This window comes from Mugil cephalus, chromosome 20 (assembly GCF_022458985.1).
Source record: "Mugil cephalus isolate CIBA_MC_2020 chromosome 20, CIBA_Mcephalus_1.1, whole genome shotgun sequence".
Classification (NCBI taxonomy): domain Eukaryota; kingdom Metazoa; phylum Chordata; class Actinopteri; order Mugiliformes; family Mugilidae; genus Mugil; species Mugil cephalus.
The window spans coordinates 7,113,693-7,130,283 of NC_061789.1; the positions used below are offsets into that span (position 1 = coordinate 7,113,693).

Genomic DNA, 16,591 nt, shown 5'->3' on the forward strand with positions numbered 1-16,591 from the left:
CCGTCCTGCTGTGCAGTGACAGGAGTATTTATGATACTCTTACTCCTCTCAGCATTTGGGCACAGAATATTTAGAAAGCCACTCAGTGGCCTGCTTTTTCCTGTTGGCTGAGCCGTGTCTGTCTGGTTTTCAGATAAACTCAGACTCTCTGGTTCACAGCCTTCATACTGGTTTTATGGAGTTTTGATCATGGCTGACAGAAGGTGTACAGACTGTCTGTAAAATGTGAGGGAAGGACACCAGCTAATGACATACATTGTCGTGGTAGTTTTTATTAATTTATCAACAATAATATGAAAGTGGCTGTGTCAAAGGTCAACTCTTACAGGTCACTTTTACAGTCCTTTTGAATTTGGAGAGGACTGCACAGGTTGCTCACTTGACATGGTTGCTAGGGGACGAGAGCATCCCCACCTCCCCCTCGTAGCATCTATGTATGCACCCACATCCACATTCACAACGAGAAAAATATCACCACAACCAAAACCGGTGAATTGTGCATTTTCTAAAGCGAAACATTTTATTCTGGAAAAAAAAACAAAAAAAAAAAACGGGGTGGGTGGCGCATTCCTCCACCCCCCTCCCCATATTTGTGCGCAGGCGGATTATTATAGCAGCAGCTCGGGTGTCAGCGTGGCTCGGCCATGCAGCTGCTCAAAAACCCGATTCATAAAAATCCTCCGCTACGGACGAGGTTCGCTCGGCCGCTTCAGTTCAGCACCACGGACAGCGACACCCCGCGATAGGCTGGAGCTGGGAGCCAATGGCTTCCATCAGCACCTCCACCTCCACCACCACCACCAGCACCAGCACCGGCGCCAGCATCCAGGAGTCAGCCAATGAGAAGGCGGCGTTTCTCTCCCACATCCAACCCGAATAACTGCAGATGCCCGCATCAAAGCCTCTCCCCCCCCCCCCCCCCCCACCTCTCTCTCTCTCTCTTTCTGGCAGGTTTGCATAGCTGAGGGAATAAGCTGCTCTATTTTTGGATTTCATAGTGGCCATTTTCCTCCCGTCTCGCTTTTTTTTTTTGTTTTTGTTTTTAGTTTTTTTTTTTAGTTTTTGCTTTTTTTGTTTTGTTTTTCTGAGCGTCGATTTCGGGTTTTCAGACTTTAATACGCGTTGCCATGTTTATGTCTGAGGGAGCTTCGTCCGAGCTGCTGTGAGCATCCACAGATCGTCGCCTCTCAATGGAAGACATCTTTCCCCTGGCTGCGAGCGAAGGAGCGAAGCGAATATTTTTGCGTCAGTGTTCCCGTCACAGACGAGCGAGGGACCCTGTTTTAATGAAGATTTGATTAAAAAAAAAAAAAAGAAGAAGAAGAAGGGGGGAAAAGGGGGAAGAGAGGAGACATTTATTACCAGGGACCGAGCAGTTTTCACGCCCTGGACCCTGGGCTGCTCTCGTCTAGCGGCGTGGATACCCGTTTCAGATATTTATTTATTTGTTTATTCCTTTTTTTTGGGCCACATTTGCCAAGCAGCAGAGTGGTGGGGGGTCAAGGTGTGATACATGGATTTCACAAGAAGAGTCCATTGATTAAAGGTAGGAAAAACGTGGTGCATTAGGCAATTTATTTCACCTGTTAGGATGCAAAGCAACCAGAAAGGCCTAAAAAAAAAAAGATCGACTCAGAATCACCCAATTCACACACTGATGGAGGAATGATCACATAAAAAAAGATTATTAATATAAATATTAATGTTTATATGTGTGAAATCACAGTTTGTGGAGCTGTGCTGGACAGCAGGAGGAGGAGGAGGAAGGGGAGGAGGGGGGTGTTTTTCAAGGCTTCCATTTTGAAGCTAAGATGGATGCTGGCGCACATTTCTTTCCCCTGCCTCCGAGGCCTTATCTGGGTCCTTATATAACGCCGACGAACGGTGGCAGGCCAGGGTTGGGAAGACGTGCACGCCTCCTATATGCGCCTCTCCTATAGTCTACGCTGCCTCCCGTGGAGAGGTGGCTGCTGTGAAGGAATGTCGGCCCACTGCAAAGCTACACCATCACAGTGTGATCCCGCTCCTGCTTAATGTATCACCAGGAGTGGCCATTTATACTTTATGTTTTCATTTAAAATACATCCATTAATAAAAGGTTGACTTTGGAGGAGGCTTCACGTATGAGCTCAAGCCGCCAAAAAAATAAATAACAAATAAGAGGACCTACATGGAGAAATGTTTTCCTAGATCTTCCTCAGAGAATAGTTCATTTGACATGGTTGCTAGGGGACAGCAGCAGCAGCATCATCGTCTAATTGCAGGATCTGGGTATTCCCGGGCCACATAGAGCAAAAATCCATCAGCCTTAAACGGATGTTTACGGAGGGAGCATCTGATAAATTCTGATTCCTTTTTTGTCCGTGGCGTTTTATCTTTTAATGGGTTTCCTCTAGGGGTATGGGTTTTTCTCAGTTGTCCTGGTACCTGTGAGACAATAAAGAGTGAAGGTCGAGGCAATCGATCAAAACTGCACCCATGGCAACAGCTGCATATCTAGTCAATCGATAAGGGGAATCCAAAACACAAGAAAGACTATAAAAGATTAGAAAAAAAAGGTTGAACACCTTGATGAACACTGACTATACTTCATGTGTTGGTCATGAGAATAAAAGTTCAAATGTCCTCTTTGTCCACAGGTTCAAGTGAGACACTTTGACCCCCTTAAGGCTCTTTGTTTAGACCAATCAAAGAGCTCTCCCCCCCTCTTCCCAATACTTCCCAGCGCCCCTCCGCTGCTAACCCCCACCAGGCATCATGGGTACGGTGCTCTCGCTGTCCCCCAGCTACCGCAAGGCGGCCCTGTTCGAGGACGGCCCGGCCACCGTGGGCCACTACACGGCCGTCCAGAACAGCAAGAACGCCAAGGATGCGGCGGCAGCCGCCGCCAAGTCCCTCAAACGCCCGTCCATCATCAGCGTGCTGCCGTGGAAGCGGATCGTGGCCGTGTCGGCGAAGAGGAAGGGCTCCAAGAAGCTGCAGTCGGAAGCCGGGGATGGCGGGAAGGGCAGCTCCCCGGACGGCAACGCGGCCGCCACGGCCAACTCGGCCTCCAACAGCCTGAAGCTGAAGAAGTCCCAGTCCTGCGCCAACCTCGCGTCCTACTCCTCCGGCCAGGACCCCTCAGCCACCAGCACCACTACCTCCTCCCACCTGCCCACCTCCAAGACCCTGGCCAACGTAGCTACCGTCGTTGCCAAAAAGAATTCCCTCACAGGCTCCGGAGTCCAAGCCTCCACCGCCGCTGGCACGCCGAAGCGCGTCATCGTCCAGGTAACTCTTCATTTCTCTGTCACTGCTGCGATCGCAAAAAGAGCTTTTTTCGCTAACCCTCTCCACCTTTTCTGAACCCAGGCTTCCACTAGCGAGCTGATGCGCAGCCTGGGCGAGTTCCTGTGCCGCCGCTGCTACCGACTGAAGCGCCTCTCCCCGACGGACCCGGTGCTGTGGCTGCGCAGCGTGGACCGCTCCCTCCTGCTCCAGGGCTGGCAGGACCAGGGCTTCATCACTCCAGCCAACGTGGTCTTCCTCTACATGCTGTGCCGCGACGTGGTCTCGGCCGAGGTGGCCTCGGAGCGCGAGCTGCAGGCCTCGCTGCTCACCTGCCTCTACCTGTCCTACTCGTACATGGGCAACGAGATCTCCTACCCGCTCAAGCCCTTCCTGGTGGAGGCCGAGAAGGAGGCCTTCTGGGACCGCTGCCTGGAGATCATCAACCGGATGAGCGGCAAAATGCTGCAGATCAACACCGACCCGCACTTCTTCACCCAGGTGTTTGCCGACCTGAAGAACGAGAGCAAGAAAGAGGAGGAGAAGACCAAGCTCCTCATAGGCCTTGACCGATAAGCGGGAGCTGGGAGCGGGGGGTGGGGGGCGGGGAGGAAGGAAGGAAGGAAGGAAGGATGGGTAGGGAACAGGTTGAGGACAGGAATGTGATGCAGTGTAGCGCCACCTTGGAGAGGTGCTGTTGTCTGGCGTCTCTGCAGATTTACGGCCGACCAAATTTCCCGCTTTGTATCCGAAGAGGAAGGTTTTTAAACTGGGCAGTTGAGTTAATGAGGCGTGTGAGCGTCAACAGGCTTCCAGGCGGCGAGCGATCTGTAGCGACCGACGGCGCCACAGCAAAGCAGATAAAATCGAGGTTCTTCCCGCATCGTTTGACGAGCTACTCGCTGCCATTCCAAAATCCCCGGGGGGGATGTCGAGCTTTAGAAGCCGGAGATACGTTCAACGTAGCTGACGACACCTACAAGGAAAGCGATGTTTCCTCTAAGGCCTGGTCGGCTCGGTCCCCAGCGCGACACGAGATAGTGGTATCCAGAGACGTGCATCAGTCTGACCTGCACCTTGTTTTATCCAGAGAAGTGATCTGACATCTGCTCTGACATTTGTCTTTATCGTGCTTTGGTAAAAAAAAATAAAAATGTCAGAGACGCCAGACAACAAACACAAACACACACACACACACACATCTATATATATATATATATATTTATATATTTAGCATTCATTCTCATACGTCCTTGCACTCGACCACATGCTTATTGCCAACTCCACTTCCCCTTAGCCCCGCCCGCGCTTTTCGCATTCACCAGAAGTGGTTTCCGTGAGGTCCCACTGTCGTAAAAGAGCATTAACTATTTGGCGTAATTGTTCCGTCGCGGATTAGTCGTCCCATTGACGTGTTATGTAAAGTGCTGTGCTTGCGAGGGAACGTTTGGGCTTATCCAGTCGGATATTTTAGCGATTGGGTATGAAAACGCTAATCCCTCGGGGCAGAGGACGAATCATCATTTAATAAAAGCCCTCCTGTAAGCTGTTTACATTCACAAAAAAATAAATAAAAACTTGAAAAATGGGAAAATGCAATACTGACAACCCCCAGCAGAGCGTATTTTACACAGGGAATTATCTAATTGCTTTCTCTTTCGCCCCGTGCGCTGTTTCTCTTCTGGTCCATGTTGGCGCCGAGTGCGGGGGAATGTGTGAAACGGAAAGAAAGGAAGAAAGATTTAAAAAGGTTTAAAAACACAGCACTTCTGCCGTCTGTTATGGCGAACATTTCCTGAGATGGGGTCACGTGGTCGGCCTCAGCCAATGCCTGCCCGCGTCAGAACCGGGAAACTTGATCGTGCGCCTCCCAGGAGTGGAGAGGGGCAGGTTGCCGCAAGTGTACACGTGACTTTTCTTCCAATAACGAGGCTTTGACGTTGCTGTCGTCCCTCGGGAACCAGAGACCTTGGCTGCTGCTTGGACTCCCCCCCCACCTCCATCACACACACACACACACACATATATATACACCCACCTTTCCTCTGCTCATTGCTTTATACAGCAACTCGGACAAACTAAAGCAACAAATACTCTCCCGTCTGGTTTGAACTGGTCAGGTCCCGTCCGGTGCCGTCCAGTCGTCCCATATTTAGAGACTCTGTTCCCGGCTCACGTATTCACCGAGCCGTTCGACATGCATGTGTGATTCTATAGGTTTCCTAGCATGCTGCTTTGCGTTGGGCGCGCCCAGGGACTGAGCGGCCGCCGTGCTGAACTGAACTGAACTGAAAGCTAGGCTGAGTGATGTGACATCCAGGTGACTCTCCGACTGGAGGGGAGGGGAGTCGAGGGAAATATGTGAAAAGTTTGGCCTTTGGCTGCGGGCCACACGAGTCGAGTGCAATCCACAATTCTTGGTAACATGGTGCTTAGCAGGCTAAAATAAAAAATAAAAAAAAGCCAAGGAATATTAAATAGTTGCAATTTTGGGATTTTGGTCCATAAAAAGCCCCGGATTCATTCAGAAGTTTGGGTCAATTTGACTGCATATTGAAGGGGTACTCCATTAACTTCCTTCCCATTAAGCTTTAAAATGGCAGGATCCTACACTTCCCAACTAATTTGGATCTCAAATTCGACTCCTGGAGGCTCTCTTCTTTTAATCCCGACCACTACTACAACAGATGACGCAATCCGTGTTCACTTTCAAACCTTTTAAAGCACCTCTGCAGCCGTTTTGTGCCCTTTGTCACATGTAAACTCACTCACGCGTGGATTGTTTTTGTGGGATTCCCCTTCAGCGTAAAGGAATTATGTGCAATTGTTACAATGTTATCGTTGGTAACACAAAAAAAGAAAGAAAGAAAGAAAGAAAAAAAAGGAGGCGTCTCGCACGTTCCCTCCGGAGAGACTCTTCTAACCTGAGGATGTCGTATCACAAAGTCTAACCGTAGCCAACTTGAACTTTTTTGAAAAACACCTCTGCCTTTTCAGGCGGGGCAGAGATCTTGTGCCATATCATTATAAAGACTTCATTATTCATACAGAAAAAAAACAAAAAAACAAAAAAAAGAAAAGAAACATGAGCCAACTCAGAGTCTCCTCCTCCTCTGGAACAAGAAAGACTATAAAGGAATCACGTATAAGCTTTTATATGAAGTGAAGTTTTATGTGTCACTTTGCAAAAAAAAAACAACAAAAAAACAAAACAAATGTATGACATTGGAGCGTTCAACATTCTGCTAGGAAATTTCTGAATTACGTGACTGAATAGATTAAAACAGCCCCTTTTTATTGATTGGTTTAAGGGGATTAAATGGGATTTTAAATCAGAATGTCACGCCTCTGTCCAGACCGGGTGACTCCTCGATGCAGGTGGTGTATTAACTCTGTTTTTTCCGGGCGGCGACCGTCTTAGCTGCAGTGGGGTAGAGAAACATGTAGCCTCAAACCTCATGAAAGAAATATGCAGAATGAATCCTTAGCAAACGAGCTCCTTCCGAGCATCCTTCCTCCAGCATCCGGCCGTTGAACACGTAGCATTTCTCACAGAGGCATTCCTGACGCGGCTGCTGATTAATCTTTTTGGGAATTTGTCACTAGATGATCCAAAGTAGGGTGTGTGTCGCTGCAGGTTAATGGATAAAAGAAATGTTATAAATCCATGTTTCCATGATTAGATGTTGCAGGGATTTATCCTTGTATCATTTCGTAGAGGGGTGATGAATGTTAAAAACAACTAGCACCGGATTTGTTGTGCTTAATCTAAACTCAAACAGATCCATTTTGATTCAACTGGCTAGCATGTTAAGCTAACGCTAGCCTAATAAGCTTAATCTTACAGATACTTAATAATTAAGTTCAAAATGCATTTAAAGGCCACAAACATGTGTGATATTGTGCTAAAAATTAGGCTAAAGCTAACAGGTCTCTTGGAAAAAGTCTAAATCGTTATAACAGGACAGAGACGTTAGCTTAAACTCTGATAGCATCAAGGCTAAGCTTCCAAACAACCAATAAATATGAAACAAAAATAAATAAATAAATAATTGGACTTGTCAGTCAGGAAAGAGAGCCCAAAACCACAAAAGAATGAGCTGCTTGGTCCTGCATAACTCTTGGTTTTCTGCTGTTGGTCGTAAAGTACTTAGCCCAACAAGCTAACAGCTGCAGCTGGAGTTAGAGCTGAGGTTTTGGAAAGGTACATACCAACCATCCACGTTTCCATAATTAGACATTGCAAGGATTTCAGTATCATCCAGATTTCAAATGCTAAAAACAGCTATCCCCGGATTTGTTGCGCTTAATCTAAACTCAAAAAGATCCCGACTGACTAGCATATTAAGCTAACATTAGTCTAATAAGCTAGTTAGCCAAAAATACTTTAATTAAACTTAGTGTGGCTAATTATTTTCAAAATGCATTTAAAGATGTGTGATATTGTGCTAAAAATGAGGCTAAAGCTAACAGGCCTCTGGGGAAAAGCAGAACAGAGATGTTAACTTAAACTTGCATCAAGGTTTAGCTTCCACGCATCCAATAAATACGAAAGAAAATGGATTTGTCAATCAGGAAAGAGAGCCCAAAACCACAAAACAATGAGCTGCTTGGTCCTACATAACACTTGGTTTTCTGCCGTTAGCCTGACAAGCTAACAGCTGCAGCTGGAGTTTGAGCTGAGGTTTTGGAAAGGTAAATACTAACCACAAAGCTCTGGAAACACCCCACACACCTTTTCAGATTGTCTAAAAACCCAAAGCCTAACATAACCGTTGTCACTTGCTCAACTATGACTGAAACGTTGGTGAGTTATGCTTCTATATGTTTGACGCCCTTGAGAAAACCTGCCCACAATACTCAATAAATACCTGTCTGGTATTTATTGAGTAAAAAAAAAAGAAGGAGACATGAACTGAAACTAAATTTTGGGTTGACCGTCGCCATCCTCCCTACACGTGCTCTCATCACTGATCAACTCACGACTATGTGCCATATTTTACCTTAGCGACACGTACAAGACAACAACCGTCATGTAACATATGAAGCTTGTAACGACGTTGGACTTGATACGGGGTTCCTCCTTCCTTTTCATTTGTGAATCATTATTGTGTAAACAAGAATCTTCGTTGAACAAAAGTCAAGGCTACTAGTGTTACTAGAGTGCTGATGCTGCAATCTGTTACTATGTGGATGTATGAACATGTATGTGAGAAACAAGAATAATTTGATCAACTGTTACAGGTACTTTATATATATAAAGACAAAACCTTTACAAACACAGCCTCCTTTGTTTATTTCAGGGATTGGGGGTTTAGAGACGAGTGAGGCTCTTTGACTTTTTTACGGCCACTTCTTAGACTGACCACATCAAGGCAGCAGAGAGTCGGTGAAATAAACCGAACAGAAGCTGCAGGCTCAAGACAAAAGTTGTACAGAGGAGTTAAAGAGGTCTTTATCTAGGAGGAAGTCCCTTAATAGGCAATGCAATTACTGCTCGCTTGCTCTCTAGTACTTAAGTGGGTGTAATGGCTCTCAATTTGGATATAATTCTACCTGGGGTGGGGGTGAAAGGCCCGAATGTTCTGACATGATGGGAGACACGGAAGCTGACATTGTATGAGTAGCAAATATTAAAACAACCGACAGGAGAAGTAAACAACATTAACCGTCTCGGGACAAAACGAGATGAGAAACAGAGACACGCTGTGATCCACAGGACACCCTCAGAATTCATTGTGACTCATTTTCTGATGAGTCACAACTGTTTTGGAGGCAACAAGAGACACCTACACAATATTAGGAAGGCGGTCATAATGTTACGCCCGATTGGTTTTGCGGTTTTCCTTCAGGTCCTTCAACAGCATTTCTACTGGATCAAGGTCAGAACTTTGAGTTTTATCTTGTTCTTCTTTAACTATTATTTTGTAGAATGACGTGACCCAGTTCCCCTTAAGATTCAGCTCCTGACATTTTCTTTTCAAAGTCACTGGTAAAAATTTTAGAATTCCATCAGTGATAACAAGGCGTCCCTTGATCGGATGCAGCAAAACAGGCACAAACAAGGACATTACCAGCGCCAGGTGTCAACGCCTCTCATCTAAACCAAATAATTCAATCTAATCTCATCCGTCCACATTGTGTCAGTGGTCTTCTGGCTTGTGCACATGATGATGATCGCACTAGAGACGGGAAGAAATGTTCCTTTTGGAAAGTAGTGGCCATTCTGCTGTGTACTGTACCACAGTAACATTAGTCAATGTGAGACCTCTCAGACTATTGTGCATCCTGGTTTTACAGTGATCTTTGTTGGGCTACTCTGGTGGAAGAGAATCATCTTCTTAAATCTTCATTTGTTGTCAATCAGTCTGACTGTGGATTAGTGGATTACTCTCATTAGAGATGATTTCATAACCTTTTTACAGCCTGATGATCTGAGGTCTTTAGGTAGCTCCCTGGCCTTGGAATTCGGCCTTAAAATTCCCTTTTAACACTGGAGATACACTTAGTTTTGCACCTCTCTAATGTGTAATGTTGGCTCGTTTCCCTGAATAAAATAATGTACAAGTCTAATATTTCTTTTTCACTTTCTGTTTTACTTTCAAGAGGCACTGTACGTCTGGGGGTTTTATTATTCACCCGCTGCTGCAGCAGGATGACAGGAGCTCTCCGTGGTGCTGACACAGACGACCGGATGAAATCCAGATGAAACCCTCCTATTATATATTATATTTGGGGTCAGTTTGATCCAATTCAACATCTAACGTCTCTAAATATATGATTAACATATATTATGTATATTAAAACAAAATATATGTTTGTTTTTAAAGCCACTAAAACATACCTCTTTCCAATTTAAGGTCAATCAGTGACATTTTTTGGTGATCTGCGTATTTCCAATAGTAGTGCAACAGGTATTGTGGATGGATATGTGGGGTGGGGTGGGTGGTTCTGCTTTATTTAAATTATATTTAAAGAGCCATTTATTGTAGTAGTCCACAAACAAACAAAGTACTAGGCACATCAACTTGGGGAAATATTTTAATTGTAATAATTTTTGGTTTAAATTGACCCCAAGTGTTAAATTAAATTTGAAGGTAATAGGAGGGTTAAAGGATATATTTTTTAAAATAAATAAATAAACGGGATGAGGTTAATTGCTCTTTTTGTTTTTGTCTTTTTTGGGCCTTTACATATTAGTCCTTAAAAATCGAGCGGCTGTTAAACATGAGAACAAAAGCCCATCTTTTTCAATCAACATTTCGGTTTCCTCTCCCACGCGTGATCCGTGTTTTGCCCACCTTCGCCTGCCACGTGAGTGTTCTCGCGAAAACGGGTGATCCTCCTCGGTCGCACGCGAGCTGCTGGTGCAGTCCCCTTCCGCCCCGACCAGCCAATCAGAGCGCGGTGCGCAGCGGCAGCCTCTAAACCTGCTATAAACCCATCCGCCGCCGAGCCTTCTCCCCGCTCACTTGTCCCCCCTGTCCTGTGAATCACTGAGCCGAGCTGCATCCCCTGATCCACTGCGAACCGTGAAGATGGCGGCCCGGGTAAGTAAATACATACATATATCTTTCTTTTCTACCTTTAAAAATACGTATTTGTGTCTACGCGTGCAAATGAACGGACTGCGTACCCATGGCGCAAAATGTCGGGCCAGTCATCTCCTCGCAAATTGTAAGCACTCCTGGAAGGGTTTGGCGGCTGAATGTCACCGCGATTGCAGGGCATGAGGTTTATTTGTTTATCTCCGAGCCTCGGGATGGACGCTGCATTGTGCTGCGAGGAGCCGTTCCACCCCCGGGCTGCGTGTTGTGGCACATGCATCAGCCCTCCTCAGCCTGCTGACAGCCGCGAGTATCGCTGCTTAATCCAGGGCTCCGCTTGCCCTTGAGAAATAAATAAATAAATTAAAAATACGCTCGCCGCTGAAAAGCTTATCTGAAAAAAACACGGCGGGCGTTTCTGCTTGGGAAGCACAGGTTGAGGTCGGGAAGGAAAACGCATCGTCGTGCATGTGAACGCTTGGTGACATATGTGGGAGCGTTGAGTGCTACTGCTGCTGCTCCAGCCTCCGATCTGTCTTCATTTTGCGCTGTGACTGCTGGACTGTGCATATTTATTACGGTGGTTGTGTAGGGTGCAACCTGTCGACGCACGGGGGAGGATGATGTCAGGTAACTAGTCCTCTCAACTAGCCCTCTGGTCCTCTCTTCACTTCTGCAGAGTCTCAGAGCACAACATGCAGTTATCCCTAATTTCTCCCAGATTGCTTCTTTTAAGCCAAAGTGCCTTCCAGCAGTGGTTTCCTTGATGTACGTATCTTGCTACAGTCTTTAGAAGGCCTAGGGCTATGGGTTGCTTAACCCAGCTGTTGCATTTTGGTGCAGCGTGTGCATCAATTTTCATGGTTGGAACCGCAAATGCAGAACATTCATCAACGCGCACACCTTGCATTCTGGTTTCTCGGCTCATTATGACCATGAAGATTTAGATTTAAAACAGACTTCCTCGTTATTGCAAGTCATCATTCCACAGCAGATTTGCTTTAGGAATCTGTGGCTCTTATGAGTTGCACATTTCAGAAAACATGCTGATACCATGAAGCTGCAGTCGGTTAGCTTAGCGTAAATGGTGCAAAGCAGAAGCTAGCTTGATTCCGTCTGAAGGTAAAGACACGAAGGCCGATGTCGCCTCACATCACTTGGGTCTGAATCATAAGCACCCGGGAGGCGAGGAAGCTAGGAAGAACTGATCATGTTGTGAAAATATTTGCAATGTTCAGATGAGAGTAGGATGAAAAAGAAGCGCCCTCGATGCGTGACCTTTGAGCTCAGCCATTATGTTTAGTTTCCTTGCCGTCCATTCTCTCCTTCGAAGGAACCTCATATTAACCCCCAGAGAGTCGCCACCTTAACGTGGTGGAGGAGGGTGTGAGTCCAAGTGATGCTGGGAACGATGTGGTCCAGTTCAGAAGACAAATTTGACACAGGGGAGTGGCCAGACACGGCCCAAAAAGGGCTGCAGCACCTTGTCCGCAATAGGGAAATTGAAGCCTCCACCTGGAGTGGCGAGGTTTGCTCAGCCCAAAGAAATGACGTGGACCCACCACAAGCAGGAGAGGACACGGAGGTCGGTTGCAATGTGAGGGACAAAGACCTAGGCGGTTCACTAAGTAGCACGTTCATCTTTTGCAGGAACCTTATTTCAGCTGCTTTTTAAGCCCAGAAGAATCAGCACCTTAAGGTGGTGGAGAGGTTTGTGTGTCCCTGGGAGACATGTCCAGGAGAAAGAAATGTCCCAAGGCAAATTATTCTCAGGGGAGGGAAGAGACAAAAGGTGATTCATAGACCTGGATGAAGACCCTCGTCCTGATTAGGGACCTAGGGTTAGGTTAGGGTTATGGTTCGTAGTTACATGTCTGGGGAGGTGCAGCTACAGCGCCAGGGTCTGCGTAGGCTCTGCTGTTGCCGTAGCTACGCCGTCAAATTAACACAGAAGCCTGGACCGCCTACAACCCTGAAGGATTTCCCCCCGTGTTGGGAAAACCACATCCTGCTTATATTGTCGATATGGTGCAGCACCACTTTAGATCCAGGGACCAGCTCCTCGTCTCACACATCATGATGTGAGCACTGACATTATGCAGAGGTGTGTGGCAGGATGCTACTGGCTGGTAAGCTCTAATGGCCACATTCTCCCAACAGTTCTGTTGAAAAATAAAGCATCTTTATGTGTGTTAAGCTGAGTGGGACTGACCTGCCAGCAGACTCAGTGCAATCAGGCCATACGGGCTACAACACTTTTTCTTAACAGTCAAACCGCTGCTATAGCTTGCTAGCTTTACCCAGGGGAGCTGAGTCGATGCCACCTTTAAATGAGCGAGCGTCTTCATTTATCAGGTTTTCACGGGAGCAATGTGCTGGCGCATCTGCAGTCCCTGATATTCCCATCTCACGCAGACAGATGTGCCTTTAAGGTTGGCTGCAAGGTTCCCCGGTGATTTATGGCGGCACGAGATGAATGAGTCGATGTTTATGACCTGGGCCCTGTGCATAATTTAAAGCATTAATAAGACCACGTAGAGACACGACGCGGCCACGAAGACGTAAGAGTCAAACTACTACACGGAACATCACGAGGAAGGACAGAGATTCAGTCTTTTCAGAACCTGCACCTGACACCAACCAACTGCATCAGCATGCTTTTTTAGTAACCACAGGTCCTCAATTTCACACTTGTGAAAGACAAAACTTCTTACGAGGTAGCCTATGATAGTAACTCACGAATGAATGAGACTTGGCAGCATCCTTACTTTATTGGTATGATGAACATTTTCTCACAGCTTTTGAAAGGTGGTTGTGACTTCAGTTAATGTCTTGAGAAACTTGACGTTGCATCATTCCTTCTACTCCTTAAAGGTCCCCGGTTACTGCGTTTAAACAACCGCTAGTTTTCCACCCATGAGCAGAATATTAGTCCAGTCAGAGTCATTAACCACCTTAATTAGAACAAAGTGGCCTGATCAGATTGCGTTTTCGTAAACCTTTAACCTTTAAAATCCAGTCAATAGGAAACATCGAACCATCTTGTGACAGTTCAATGTTCCGCTTCAGACCTGGCGTTCATTCGTGTGGATGTTACCAGACCAGGCAACCCCACTCCATAGCATTCATCATCTTCTACAGACTTACCTCCATGTACTCGCAAAAAGCATTTAAAAAGGAAACTAGAGCATTTGGGAAAACGTTTGGCCACTTGTCCAAGTAACTCCTTCAGTTCTAAGGGACGTTGAGGTTGAAATAGGAACAACTTGATAGTTTCTGTTAAAAACCAGAAACTTGCACAACTACTGTCCATAACTGACTAGATACTTACCAGTTGTGTTAGACATATACCAGCCCCCGAGACCAGAGCAGACGTTGATGGCAGCAGCCATCGCCAGCAGGATGCAGCCACAAAAAAAACGCTTTAGGAAACGTAAAAATCATGAAGAACAGCTCATGGCTTCCAAATTCACTAGATCCCAAACTGACCCCAGTAACAAGGTCCTGCTGTCCCCCTCAGAAGGCCCATGTCCATTCTCTGAGGACTGTTTTAGGGACCTACACAATATTAAGTGTAGCTGTAGCTTGGGAAGTTTTTCCTTGTTACAGGATACACTGTTAAGAGGTAAAAGCTAATCATTGCATGGGAATAATTGTGGGTATAGAAGAATCTGTCGATATGAGCTCATTATGAATTCTATGTAATGACCCACCCACCCCCCCACCCTCAAGCAAATGTTCATCTTTTGTGTGTGCGGTCATCCAGCATGAGTCAAAAGTGTCCTTTGGCTTGTTGTTTGACGTCGCCCCCCTCAAACACCCACCCTTCCAGTGCTGACACACGCTCACACACATACCCTCTCCTCGCCCTCTCTTGCCCGCCAGACCGTGTACTGTTGCTGGGCATCCTGCAGCTTGTCAGAAGGAGTCAGGACAAAGTTAACGGTTCCACAAACTGACACCATGACAGAGTCGGTCTCTGAAGAGGGGACGGAGTTCTAGGTTACACAACCAGGAAGTGATGGTTAAAAAAAATACAGTGACGTATGTGTTGTTGAAGGCACTAGCCTCGTTAGGCCTAATTTAGGAAGGCTGAAGCCCCCCTAAATAATTTGGTGTTTTATTCATTTATTTGACAGGAACAGTGTTGACAAATTCAATATAAAAAGGCCAGAATATGAGTTTAAATAAATAATTTTATATGATCATAGCGTCAGGTAGTGCGAGCCCCTTCAGTGCGTCCTTATCCAATCCATTCCATTCATTAATATTCATTTAATTCAAGTTTTAATTAAGTAATATTTTGAAATTTCAACCTTTTTAGTCATGTAGGTTTATCTGTGCAACTTCAAAATACTTGAGAGCAAACAATTATTGTGTTGTGAGTGAAATTCATTCCTCAATGTTGATCAGTTATTAATAGTTAGTGTTGGAACTTGACTGAAATAAATACATTTTATGAAAATTTGTGCTCACACGCTATGTTCTCTCACATCCTGCGCACCTCCTGGGGGGCGGAGCCTCCCCTGTCCTCAAAACCTAGTGACGCCCCTGGTTAAAGGTGAACTCAGACCCCCCGACTAACAACATCCTGTTACCAGACACCACAGGACGCCCTCAGAAGGCCCATGTTCATTCTCTGATGAGTCACAATTTTTCTGGGATACTTACGCAGTGGAGGGTTTTCATCAGTCTGGAAGTCGCCATGTTGGAGTTGTTTTCTTTGGCTGCACCAATCTGGCAGACCGTGAAAGAAGACTGACAAAAGTTGTTACAAATCAGGGAGAACAATGCCAAAAGATATCAGAGGGAAGGAGGCGCTTGTGGTTTGTTGTCTGGTAACTGAATGTTGATAGCAGTTTCTCTAAACTAATTTTCTAGTGTAATGATAAAAATAATTCAGCATTATTGACTTATAGCTGATATATCTGATCACATTTAATGGGCTGCTACAGTAGCAACACTGATCTTAACCCTTGAAGATCTAAACATCCACCTCGGATAAAATAAAGCTTTCGGTATTTGAATTACCGTAACTCACCTATGGACAAAATTCAAAGTGTGGCTGAACACTGGAAAAAAAAAGCTGCCATTACGGTAATTATGATGCAATTATGACGGCGCTATTGGCTGCAGGTTGGGGAGCGACGCAAGCCCGGGAAATCCCAGGAAAGGAGAGTTGTTTGGAGAAATTTGTTGGTAAAAACGTTAGTTATACCCTTGAGATGTCATTTAGGTCTTTCAAACAAAAGCACAACTTCCCAGTGTTCAGCCACACTGAGTTACGGTAATTCAAATACCGCGTGTTTTAACGGATCACTGGCAATCGGTTCGGTTTTTAAAGGGTTAAAATGTGGAGCTAAAAGCTAAAATTTCTCACTGTATTACAATTACCTGACAAGAAATGGGCCGAACAAATTTACATGTTGTCCAGACTTTTGCCTCGTAGATCCTGGTTCCTTTCCTCCGATAACTTTTGGCATCATTCTCCCCGATTAGTAATAACTTTTGGCAGTCCATACAATTCCAGAAGTTTCCCGCGACCTGCCCGATTGGTGCAGCCAAAAACACAACAATAATTCCCGATGTGCTTCAGCCCATGCGCTTTGTTTACCTTGCCAAGTGCCTCCAACATGGCGACTATCGGATTTATGATGACGCTCTCTATTAGGCAGGTGGTCATAATGTTGTGCCTGATCGGTGGATACATCTGCAGCACACAGTATGTAGCGCATGAGCTGTCAGCATCAGGTCAAGAACACAGATTTCAGCAT

At 45.8% G+C, this 16,591-nt stretch overlaps 2 protein-coding genes across 4 annotated transcripts in view; both read left to right on the forward strand.

The window, feature by feature from the left end:
* The first annotated feature begins 935 nt into the window (after positions 1 to 935).
* Positions 936 to 6,350, forward strand: LOC124997411 (cyclin-dependent kinase 5 activator 1-like). Its single transcript, XM_047571082.1, has 3 exons — positions 936 to 1,546; positions 2,640 to 3,273; positions 3,355 to 6,350. Exons 2-3 carry the CDS (start codon positions 2,758 to 2,760, stop codon positions 3,844 to 3,846), a joined length of 1,008 nt encoding a protein of 335 aa, XP_047427038.1. The 5' UTR covers positions 936 to 1,546; positions 2,640 to 2,757; the 3' UTR covers positions 3,847 to 6,350.
* A 4,314-nt stretch (positions 6,351 to 10,664) lies between these two features.
* The window catches only part of LOC124997409 (vesicle-fusing ATPase), a 39,032-nt gene continuing 33,105 nt past the window's right edge, over positions 10,665 to 16,591 (forward strand). The window contains exon 1 of one of the 3 annotated variants that reach the window (XM_047571075.1): positions 10,665 to 10,820. In XM_047571075.1, the coding sequence (XP_047427031.1) occupies positions 10,809 to 10,820 (12 nt within the window). In that variant the 5' untranslated portion in view covers positions 10,665 to 10,808. The remainder of the gene's footprint in view (positions 10,821 to 16,591) is intronic. The other 2 variants (XM_047571073.1, XM_047571074.1) reach the window with 2 other exon arrangements.

Coding starts and splice junctions, on each gene's coding strand:
- LOC124997411 (XM_047571082.1), top strand. CDS start 2,758: ATGGGTACGGTGCTCTCGCTGTCCCCCAGCTACCGCAAGGCGGCCCTG. Junction 3,274..3,354: donor CGAAGCGCGTCATCGTCCAG/GTAACTCTTCAT, acceptor TTCTGAACCCAG/GCTTCCACTAGCGAGCTGAT.